Source organism: Suricata suricatta, chromosome 1 (assembly GCF_006229205.1).
Source record: "Suricata suricatta isolate VVHF042 chromosome 1, meerkat_22Aug2017_6uvM2_HiC, whole genome shotgun sequence".
NCBI lineage: Eukaryota > Metazoa > Chordata > Mammalia > Carnivora > Herpestidae > Suricata > Suricata suricatta.
The window spans coordinates 193,217,424-193,228,837 of NC_043700.1; the positions used below are offsets into that span (position 1 = coordinate 193,217,424).

The 11,414-nt window shown below is 58.2% G+C and overlaps 1 protein-coding gene across 1 annotated transcript in view; it reads left to right on the forward strand.

Annotated features, from left to right (window-relative positions):
• Positions 1-11,414, forward strand: part of LETM1 (leucine zipper and EF-hand containing transmembrane protein 1) — a 28,392-nt gene that overhangs the window by 1,914 nt on the left and 15,064 nt on the right. The window contains exons 3-5 of the mRNA XM_029952633.1: positions 3,067-3,511; positions 10,365-10,508; positions 11,094-11,231. Of these exons, the coding sequence (XP_029808493.1) occupies positions 3,067-3,511; positions 10,365-10,508; positions 11,094-11,231 (727 nt within the window). The remainder of the gene's footprint in view (positions 1-3,066; positions 3,512-10,364; positions 10,509-11,093; positions 11,232-11,414) is intronic.

The window sequence follows — 11,414 nt, forward strand, 5'->3', positions numbered from 1 at the left end:
GCTGGAAGGAGAGGAGGAGAGAGAGTGTGCGCGCTGGAAGGAGAGGGGGAGAGAGAGTGTGCGCGCTGGAAGGAGAGGGAGAGAGAGTGTGCGCGCTGGAAGGAGAGGGAGAGAGAGAGTGTGCGCGCTGGAGGGAGAGGAGGAGAGAGTGTGCGCGCTGGAGGGGGAGGAGGAGAGAGAGTGTGCGCGCTGGAGGGAGAGGAGGAGAGAATACTGAGCAGGCACCACGCTCCTGGTGCAACGCCCAACGTGGGGCTCGAACTCCCACACTGAGGTCATGACCTGGGTCGGAATCGAGAGCTGGACACTTCACTGACTGAGCCACCCAGGCACCCCAAGATTTTATCTTATTTTATTCTATTAATTTTTTAAAATGTTATTCGAGAGACAGAGAAAACAAATGAGTGGAGGGGGAGGCAGAGAGGACCCAGAGCAGGCTCTGCACTCCTCGCTGAACCCGACGTGGGGCTCGAGCCCACAACCGTGACATCATGACCTGACCTGAAATCAGGAGTCAGACAATTAATTTTTGTTCCTTGTTAACTTTTGTGTAGACGTTTACTTTCAAGTAATGTCTACACCCAGTGTGGGGCTTGAACTCACAAACCCCACAATCAAGAGTCACATGCTTGGGTGCCTGGGTGGCTCAGTTGCTTGAGTGTCTGACTCTTGACTTCTCCTTGGGTCATGATCTCACGGTCGTGGGGCCAGGCTCTGTACTGGGTACGGAGCCTGCTCAAATTCTCTCTCTCCCCGTCTCTCCTGTCTCTGCCCCTTTCCCTCACTCGAGTTCCCCGTCTTTAAAAAAAGAGAAGGCGCCCACGCTGCCCTGAGTCACCCAGACACCCCTGGTTTCCCCCTTCTTGCAGGTGGCAGCAAGTGGTCAGGGTCCAGGTGGGCGCGGGAGGTCACACCCTGAGGTCAGACGCGCACCGTGGGCGGGGGCCCTGAGCTTTCTCATGGCAACGAGCAGGGTCCTCTGAGTGTTTCTTGTGGGCACATTTCTCTTGTTGAGAGTGGTTTTTCCCCACTTTGGAGGGAAGCAGAGAAGAACAAAAGCAGAAGGTCTGGTGGTGGGAAGCGGGGCCCGCTGACCACGCAGAGTGGAGGCGGGCGGGCCTTCTCAGGGACGCGGAGCCCGGGGCAGGGCAGGGTCCCAGCCCACCCAGACTAGTTTTATTTTGACAAATATTTTTAAAGTAATAAGCTATGCAATTTTTTTCTTACTTTTATTTTTTTAATGTTTTTTGATACAGAGAGGGACAGAGCATGAGAGGGGGAGGGGCAGAGAGAGAAGGAGACACAGAACGGAAGCAGGCTCCAGGCTCTGAGCTGGCTGTCAGCACAGAGCCTGACGCGGGGCTTGAACCCACGACCGTGAGATCTGACCTGAGCCGAAGTCGGAGGCTTTACCAGCTGAGCCCCCCAGGCGCCCCTACGCTATGCAATTTTATGCCGTGTGAAAATAGCTACACCTTTCAGGGTAGAACCTGAGTACGGTTCGTCTCTAACGTGCTCGGAGGCGGCCCCGTGGCCGTGCTGGGGCCTCTGCCTGCTGCGCTCTCACGGGTCACTGCCCTTGCCCGCGCTGCCCCGTGCAGCAGCCGACGTCATGCCTTCTGGAAGCCGTCTGCTCCCTCGCTCACTGAGCATTGGACAGAGGTGGGACGGCAGGCTATCGCCTGCGTCGGGAGGGGAGGCCGGGCCCCGACAGCAGTCTGGCCACAGTCCCCCCGCTGCACGGGGGCCAGCATGTCTGCTGTGCTCTGCGTGGCCGGCCCCTCGGCACCTGTGGCCCAGTCAGGGCAGGGCGGGCGTGGGGCCGCCCATTTGCAGCTCAGGTGTTGACTGTGGGCCCGGGGTTCACAGCACAGGACTGACCGTGCCCTCTGAAGGCAGGAATGGGGGCCCTGGACAGGCAGGAGACCGGTGAGGGGTGGCTCCAGGGGTAGCTGGTGACGCCCTGTGCCAGCTGCCCCCTGTGACGCAGGCTGTGATCGGAGGCGGGCACGCCCCGTCTGTCCTTCCGCATTGCCCACCTGTAAGGGGTGCGGCCGGACTAGGCGCTCCCCGGCTTCCTCCAGCCCTGCTTGGTGACCGCCAGCTCCCTGGTAGGTGTCACCGTGCGCCCGACACTCTGGCCACTTCACCCGTATGTCACCACACACATTCACAGAGGACGCTCGCAAAGCCCAGAGAGGCGAATTAACGTGCCCAGGGTCTCACACCAAGCAGTGGCTTGGGGTGTGGACTGGGACAGGCAGCTGTCGGGCTCAGGGCCTCGCCGCTGGTGGCGCTGCTCCGGCAGGCAGGAAGAGGCCGTGTGCGTTCTGAGCACGAGCCTGGCCTACCAGGGGTGGGTGTGCGGCGGCGGGGGGGGGGGGGGGGGGGGGGGGGGGGGGGGGGGGGGGGGGTGTTGTCCGGCGTGACGGGTGGGGTGCAGCAGAGATCGCGGGGCTCCGAGATCAGGTCAGGTGCTCCCGTGCTGGGTCGTCGGGGCTCCGGGCCGAGCAGAGGGAGCAGCGCAGGGAAGAGAGGGAGGGGTGGGCTCGGGTCCTGATTCTTTGGGGTTTTGCCGTTTTGCACAAACCCTCTGCCGGACGGTGTGCAGGTTTGGGTCTCTGTGGATTTGAGCGTCCTCACTGACTTCCGGGACTCACTCAAGAACCGCAGGTCTTTGTAGAAGGTCACCTGGTAGGGAAAGGACCTCCCTGCCCCACCACCCTCACCTCCAGATTCCCCGGGTCTGGGAACCCACCTGGGAGACCTGCCCCGAGGTTGGGTCTGTAGTCCAGGGGTCAGGGGTCAAGCTTCTGTTGGTGTCCAACCCGCACCTTGGCGCCCTGGTGCCATCCTCGAGCCCCCGGGGACCGGCTGCGCTCCAGCCCTCGCACAGGCCCTTCCGGGCCCGCGGACGCAGTGGGGAGTTGGTGTCGGGTGCTGGGAAGACGGAGCGTCGTGTGGTTGGGGTGCGGCCCTGGTCCGTGTCGCTCTCCCTGGTGTGAGGTGCCGGGAGGTGGCAGGCGGTGGCCACCACTCAACGCTGTTTTCCTTTCTGTCCTCAAGGAACGCCCCGGCTCGCGGCTGCGCCCCTGCCCACGCCGTGTACCTGGCCTTCAGAGCCCAGGGCTGCTGGACCGTGGGGCCCGAGCGCGGCTGCTCGGGGGCCCGAGCGCCGTGGGCCCCCGCCCCCACCAGCCTGGTGGTCCCGGGGCCGCGGTTCCTCCCCACGCGCTGCTGGCACTCGTCGCCCCCGCTGTGCGATGACTCCGTGGTGGAGAAGTCCCTCAAGTCCCTGAAGGACAAGAACAAGAAGCTGGAGGAGGGCGGCCCCGTGTACAGCCCCCCGCTGGAGGCGGCCGTGAAGAAGTCCCTGGGCCAGAGGGTCCTGGACGAGCTGAGGCACTACTACCACGGCTTCCGCCTGCTCTGGATTGACACCAAGATCGCGGCGCGCATGCTCTGGCGGGTCCTCCACGGCCACAGCCTGACCCGCAGGGAGCGCAGGCAGGTAACGGGGCTTTGCCGCTTCCGCGTCCCCTGGGGGCTGGCTTTCTGCCACTTCTGACGACAAGATCACGATTGTAACGGAGTTTGCACCACGAACCTCCCTGTACCTCCGCCGAGGGTCTCAGTGCCTCCGCAGCCAGAGGGTTTCCGCACCCCGTCTCTTGTCCCTCGGGGCTCGGACCTTGTGCCACTGCGTCGGCCTTTCCTGTCGCAGGAGGCTGGCTTCCACCCAGGCGGACTTCTTACGCAGGGGAACTGCCTTCTCTGTCTCTCTGCTTCCACGTGTCTGTCCTTCGGGCTGTGCCTGTTCCGCTGTGGGCTGGGCTCCCGGCTCGGAGGTCTCCCCTCTGTCGTCAGCCCCAGACCCTGCTGGCTCGCCGGCTGCCAGGGGCTTCTCCGGCGTTCGGCACACCAGCTTCCTCTGCCGTTCACCAGCCCTTTCCTGGTAAAGCTCTCTCTTAATGGTTAGTTATTTTGAGAGAGTGTGAGTGTGAGCAGGGGAGGGGCAGAGAGAAGGGGGGCGAGATAATCCCAAGAGGACTCGTGACACGGGGCTCTGTGCCCCAAACCTCGAGAACGTGACCCAAACCGAAATCAAGAGTCAGACGCTTAAGCGACTGAGCCCCCCAGGCGCCCCTGCCATTCACGGGCTCCCGTTTTTGCAGGAGCTCAGACCTTCTAGGTGTCTCATTTTGTCTGAAGTGTCTGACAGTTAACGCTGTAGACTTTTCTTTCTTCTTCTCTTCTTGCTCTTTTCTTTTGTGGTGAGTCCCCAGGGGGCAGTGGGGCAGCTCTAAGTTCCCAGTGCCCTAGGATTCCAAGGAAAGGTGCAGAAGTGTCTTTTCCCTTCAGGTTGAGTACAGAGGATTTCTTTGTGAGAAAACAAGGACTTGACTTGAACACAACCTTGAGAGTTGGCTGTTTTGTGGGAAGGCTACTGTGGCTCCTGATCTTACACTTGTTCTCAGGAACTTCATGGAAAACCTGGGTCGTAGTCGTTTAACTGCCTGGAATTGGCCCTGGGATGCCATGTGAGAGGGAGCAGACGGACAGTCGGAAGAAGGACAGTTGTATTGGAATTTCAGAATCATCCCGTTAGTGTCCTTCAGATGCTGACGACCATGTGCATTGTTGAGTTAATCACAACGTAATGCTTTATGATTGGACGCCCTGTGGACGCTGAGACTTTATAAAAACAAAGACAGAAAGGGCGGGAGCAGACGAGCACGTGCCCGGGAGAGGTCCCGGGGTGCGAGCGGACTCTGCAAGGGACCGTCCCGTTGCCCCAGTCCCAGAGAGCGTCTGTGGGGCTGTGCTGTTTTCTCCCTGGTTCAGGGCCTAGTAGGTAATTTGACTTTGAACAAAGTGTTGGCAGTCCTGATAACTCTAGAAGAGTGACTCTTATGATTATGATATTTACAAAGGCAAAGCTGTTGTAAAACAATTGGCATGAATATCATTTAAGTGGAAGATAGATTTGAAATGTGAATTTAACTCTTTCTGTCCTTGTGAAGCAGGATTCACCAAGTGATGGGTTGCTCAGCCACCAGTAGGGAAGGTGAGCTGGGTTTGGATCACCTTGAGGCGGGTTAGCTTTGCCCCGTTGATGGGGCGTGGCTGTTGTGGTGACCTCCGGACGAGGGGACGCAGGGCAGACGGCTGGCGCGTGCTTGGCCGAGGAGCTGGTGGGGTGCAGCTGCCGTCAGTGGGATTATGACTGACTGCCTCCGAGCCAGAGCCCCGCCCAGGCGGGGGCAAGGACAGCGCCTCGGATGGCCGGTCCCCCACCGTCCCTGCCGGCGGGCCGCGCGGCGCATTGGGACCAGGGTTGGGTGCCCAGAGCGCCCCCCCCCGTCCCGGGCAGCAGAGCCTCCCTCTCGCCTGTCGTGCAGCGCATGTTTGTGGGGAACCTGGTGCTAACCCAGTTCCTGGGTGGTGGTTTTGCACCCAGCACAGCAGCTCCCTCGCCGACCAGCTGAAGATCAGCCTCCTTTTAAAAAAAAGATGAAATGTGAGTTTAAGGTTGCAGCCGTTGCATGTGGCCGACCATGTCACATAGAGAATGACAAGACGTGTGAGGATCGCTGTGGAGCAGAGGCACTGGGAACTCGGTTTCACCTTCTGGCCGCGGGCCCCATGGGCCCGCTGCGTCCGGGGGAAGGACCGGTTCTGCCCCCGGGGCTCCCCGCAGAGCTGGCTTGCCCCTGGAAACGCTCCACGGCGGCAGAGTGGGGGCCATGGCCGAGAGGGGGGGAAGCCAGGCAGAGGTCTGAGGCCACAGCGCGTCTTGTTAGAAGTGTGGCGGGTGGCTGGGCGGGCCGAGATTGTCCCCGTGTAGCCTCCGTCCCTGCTGAGTTGGCCGGTGTTCCTTCGGACACCCCTGGGGGGGGGCAGGGAGCTGCAGCCAGGACCTGGTTGGGGGGCTCCCAGGGGCTCTGGGGAGCTGAGGGCGGGGGGACTTCAGGAAGGGGCTCCTCCTTCCAGAGCTTTCCCTTCACGTGCTCGCTTCGATGCAGCATGTCGGAGGGCTGCCGGCTCCGTGAGCAGCGAGGCCCTGGCCGCCCTCCAGTGGCCCGTGTGTCACGGAGTCGTCGCAGCTTCTCTGAGGCCCCGCCAAGGAGCCCTGTCCCCTCACAGCCTCTGGCTTCGCCAGCCTGCGCTCATGTGGTCCTTGGCCCCTCGTGCATCCAAGCCTTCTGCTCCGCCAGATGTGGCAGCAGTGACAGCCTGGTAGCAGTGCGCACACTTGGCCCCCTGCCCTTGGCTTTGAACCTCCCCACAAAGAGGAACCCGGCTCCTTGGAAATCGAGCTCATCAACAGCTCGGAAGCAGTGGTACCAGAGGAGCCTGGCTCAGAACTAAAGGAAGGAGGCGGTGCTTCTGAGGGAGGCCAGTGTGGACTGAGGTTGTTTTTCATTTCTTTCCATGATATTGTGCAGTTTCCATTTTTTAACTATTATTATAAATAGATTTTTTAAATTATAAAACAGCCTAGAATTTACCATTTAACGACTTGTAGGTCTGTGCTGCTGCGTTACTGAGTGGCCTCACAGTGTTGTGAGCATCCCTACCTCCATCTCCAGAGCCCCGCCTCCCCCAGACGGAACCTCTGGCCCCATCTCGCACGGCGTCCGCCAGCCCCCGACGCCCGCATCCACCGCCTGTCTCCGGGTCTGACTCCGCCGGGGCCTCCCGTGAGTGGGTCACGGAGCGTTTGTCCCCGTAACCGGCTCATTTCCCGCAGCACAGTGCCTCAGGGCTCATCGTGAGGCGGCACGTGGCCGGATGGCCTGTCTTCTCGAGGCTGAATAACAGTCCTGTTGTGTGGCTGGACCATGTTTTGTTTGTTCACCCACCAGGGACTCTGGGTTCCTTCCATCTTTTGGCTCCTGCAGGTAAACTTTTTTACAATTTCAGTTCCCGGTTGTTGATTGCAAGCTTGAGCTGTGTGGACCCGTCTGTGCGTGGGTTCATTCTTTATAAATACATAAACATATAAAAAATATAAGAACACATACGCTACTATCAATACAGTTTCTCTTGTGATTTTCTTTTCTTTTTTTTTAACTTATTTATTTTTGAGAGCTAGAGAGAGACAGAGCGTGAGTGGGGAGGGGCAGAGAAAGGAGACAGAGAATCCGAAGCAGGCTCCAGGCTCTGAGCAAGCATTCATAACAGAGCCTGCCTCAGGGCTTGAACCCACGAACCGTGAGATCATGACCTGAGCTGAAGTCAGACACTTAATCGACTGAGCCCCCCAGACTCCCTTCTCTTGTGATTTTTTTCATGTTTCCTTTCGTTTGGCCCTATTGTAAGAATGCAGCTTATAATACAACATACAAAATTTGTGCTAATTGACTGTTACCGCTAAGGATTCTTGTCAATAGTAAGCCATTAGGCTCTTAGTAGTTAAGTTTTTGGGGGGAGAAGTATTTATACAAGGATTTAAAAAAAAATTTTTTTTTCCAAAGTTTGTTTATGTTTGAGAGAGAGAGAGAGAGAGCGTGAGCAGGGGAGGGGCGGAGAGAGAGGGACACACAGAGTCTGAAACAGGCTCCAGGCTCCGAGCTGTCAGAGCCCGATGCGGGGCTCGAAGCCACAAACCGTATGATCATGACCTGGGCTGAAGTCAGATGTTTGACCGCCTGAGCCCCCCAGGCGTCCCTATTATGAGGGTTTTTGACTGTGTGGGGGAGTCAGTGCCCGGAACCCTGTATTATTCAAGGGTCAGCTATGTATAGAAATATGACTGATGTTTACAAAGCCTTTCTAATGTTTATTTATTTTGAGAGAGAGAGAGAGAGAGGGAGAGAATCCCAAGTAGCCTTGGTGCTGTCTGTGGAGAGCCTGATGCAGGGGTCAGACTCATGAACCGGGAGATCATGGCCTGAGCCAAAGTCAAGAGATCAAGAGTCGGACACTCAGCCGACTGAGCCACCTCGGTCCCCACAACTGATTTTCATATATTGGTCTTATATCTTGCCAGGCTCACCAAACTCAGTTGTTCTGGTATCTTTTTTTTTTTCCCCGTTTTTGTCGATTTTGCTTTCTTTTTAAGATATTTTTAACGTTTATTTTTTATTGAGAGACAGGGACAGCGTTTAAGCAGGGGAGGGGCAGAGAGAGGCAGAGACCCAGAATCTGAAGCAGGCTCCAGGCTCTGAGCCTGACGTGGGACTCGAATTCACCAACTGTGAGGTCATGACCTGAGCTGAAGTTAGACGCTTAACCGACTGAACCACCCAGGTGCCCCCAGACTTTGCTTTTTTAAAAAAAATGTTTATTTTTCCAAGAGAGAAAACACAAGCAGGGGATGGGTGGGGGGGTCGTGGTGGACAGAGGATCCAAAGTGGGCTCTGCGGTGACAGCAGAGAGCCTAACGCAGGACTTGAATTCATGAACCACGAGATCATGACCTGAGCCCTAAAGATTTTACTTTTAAGTAATCTCTACACCCAACGCGGGGCTCGAACTCACAGTCCCAAAATCGAGAGTTCCGTGCTTCACCAGCTGAGCCAGCCAGTCATCCCTCTGGCATCTAACTTGTAAATTCCATCAGTTTTTATCAGGAACGGATTGGGGGTTTTGTCAAGTGCTTTCTCTGCATCTATTTAGATGATTATATGGATTTCCTTTTCCTTAGTTTTGTTGGTTAAATGTTTGAGATTGTAAGAGTCGATTAAAAAGCGAGACCTAACTGCATGCAGTCTACAAGGAGCACCTTCAATGTGGAGACACAAACGGGGGCAGCCGGCTCTCTCAGCTAGTGGAGCCTGAGACTCTTGATCTGGGGATTATGAGTTCAAGACCCATGTTGGGTGTAGAGAAGACCCAAAGGCACAAGCAGATTCAAAGTGAAAACAGGGAAGCAGGTGAGGGAGCTAGCAGTGGTCGGAAGAAAGCGGACGTGGCCGCCTTCACATCAGACGCAGTGGCTTTCAGAGCGGAGACGAGCCGGGTGAGGAGCCTCACCCTCGTATTTGGCACCTCCCGGTGCTCGAGGGGTCCCTGACCGTCTGTGGGCCTCACGACGGGGGCCAGACACCAGAGGGCGTAGTATACAGTTGCCCGTAAGCAAATTCATAGAAACAAGTCAATTAACTGTTTGCCCGGGGCTGAGAGTCAAAATGGAGGCTGACTGTAGACGGACAGGGGGGACTTTACGGCGTGACGGAAATGTCCTGACGGTGGATTTTGGTGATAGTTTCACAATCTGTATTTTCCCAAAAACACTGAATTATACACTCACAGGGGTGGCTGTCATGAAATGTAAATTAAACCTTGATAGAACTCCTAAAAACAATGGAGGAGGAACGTCAAAAAACACAGACACCACCTTGAAGGCTCTATATATGATCGAGTCTGGGACCATTTGAGCATAAAAATAAAAATAGTAATAAATTGTAAACAAATGAAAAAGCACAGAAATGCGGGCGTCCGTGTTGACGCTGAATGGAGAAAGGTCGGGGTCCCTGTCCATGACCCCTGGAGCAGAGCCTGCTTTGAGAAGAGCAGGGGTGAGTGCTGTCCAGGGAGAGAAGCCTCAGGCGTCTCCCCTGCAGACTGCTGGGGGGCCCTGGCCGGGCGGTCGCCGCCAGGAAGGGCTGCCAGGAGTTGGGGAGCAGCGCTCCCACGGGAACATGCCGCTAGACGGTCGTGTCAGACAAGGCCAAGACGAAGCCGCTTCTAGGAATGACCTTGCTTTTCCGAAGACGTGTAGTTAATGACCGTGGAAATGCACCGTGTCAGCCGGCACAGAGCGCACCTTGCTTCCTGTGAGCCTACACGGTTGGGAGTCAAATGGTGTTGACTCGGTGGATTGAAGAGAAAGCTGCCTGGAGACGCAGCAGCCAGCGCCCACTCTCCTCGGTGGGGGGTCGTCAGCGGGGGGCGGGGTGGCGAGGAGGCACCCGGTTTTGGTGGAATTACTGCTGCGGTGCCACAGTGAGCCAGGCCCTCTGGAGGGACACCCACGGCGCTCTCCTGTCGGCGGCCCGTCTGCGGCCACAGCCTTCCCTGGCGACCCTTTGCCGTGACGGCCAGTCCTCGACCTGCCGCCCTCGTCCAGCTGGCTTCCGAGTTCAGGGGGCAGGCGGTGGCTGCATCAGGCTGCCTCCGCAGAGCGGGACCCCCGGGGCGCGGGGTGAGAAGGGATCGGGCGGGCTACTCCCACCAGCTTCCGCCCCGCTAGTCTTTCTGGAGGCTGTCTTCCCGCGGCGTGGACACCGAGGAAAGAGACGCCTGTGGGGGCACTCGCGCCCCGGCCGGCCCCTGCCAGGCCTTGCCCGCCGCTGCCCCGACGGCCGCGGGAGCGGTGCTCTCGCCTCACCTCGCTCCCCTCCTCCTTTTCCCAGTTTCTCCGGATATGCGCTGACCTCTTTCGCCTGGTGCCCTTCCTGGTCTTTGTGGTCGTGCCCTTCATGGAGTTCCTGCTTCCTGTCGCCGTGAAACTCTTCCCCAACATGCTGCCGTCCACGTTCGAGACCCAGTCCATCAAGGTGAGGGGGCGCCCCGGGGCCGTGAGCTCATTTCAGAGTGGATGTGGACGTAGTTGATGACGTCTGCATTGGTAGTGACACGTTCAGATGGTCGATGGTTTTGAAGTTGTGTGTTTTCTTCCTAATTTGGTCATGCTGTGCTGTGATTCGTAGATGGTGGACTACCAAGTTGTCTTTCTTTAAAAGTGTTTTAAAGTACAGTTTCCGTAGCCCACTGTCCTTCAGGCCATGGGGCGAGGCCGTCCATGGGCGGCAAGACCCGCGGAGGGCAGGATTCACCTGCTGTAGCCCAGGCGCCGGGCAGGCGGCTGCCGGGCCGCAGAGTCACGGAGCTGTGTCACCGCAGCCCACGAGGCTCAGAAGCTTCCGTGGCCGGTCCCCACTCTGAGGGGCCGTGCGAAGAGCAGCTCTGGGAGCGCTCAGCACCTGGGGAGCGTGCTGCTCAGGGAGATGGGGGAGGTGCTGGGGTGAAGGGTGGGGCTGACCCCAGGCTGGGCCCCCGCACGCGGCTGGGAGCGGTGCCCCTGACTCGTGGGGGCCCGGCTGCGGCCAGGGCAGTGCAGCACCCCCTCTCTGACTTCACAGGAGGAGAGGCTGAAGAAGGAGCTGCGGGTCAAGCTGGAGCTGGCCAAGTTCCTCCAGGACACCATCGAGGAGATGGCCCTGAAGAACAAGGCAGCCAAGGGCAATGCCACCAAAGACTTCTCCGTGTTTTTCCAGAAGGTGCTGTGATGCCTCCTCAGAGCCCTGGGGGCCTCAGCCCGCTGGTCCCAAGTGCTGGTTAGAGCCTCAGGGTTGCTCTGTCTTATGTGGGGGTGCGCCTCCCTTGCTCCCTTCCCCCTCGCTCACTGCGCACGCAGGAGTGGAGCCCCCTAGTGGGAATTGGGCTTGAGGGCGGGGGTGGGG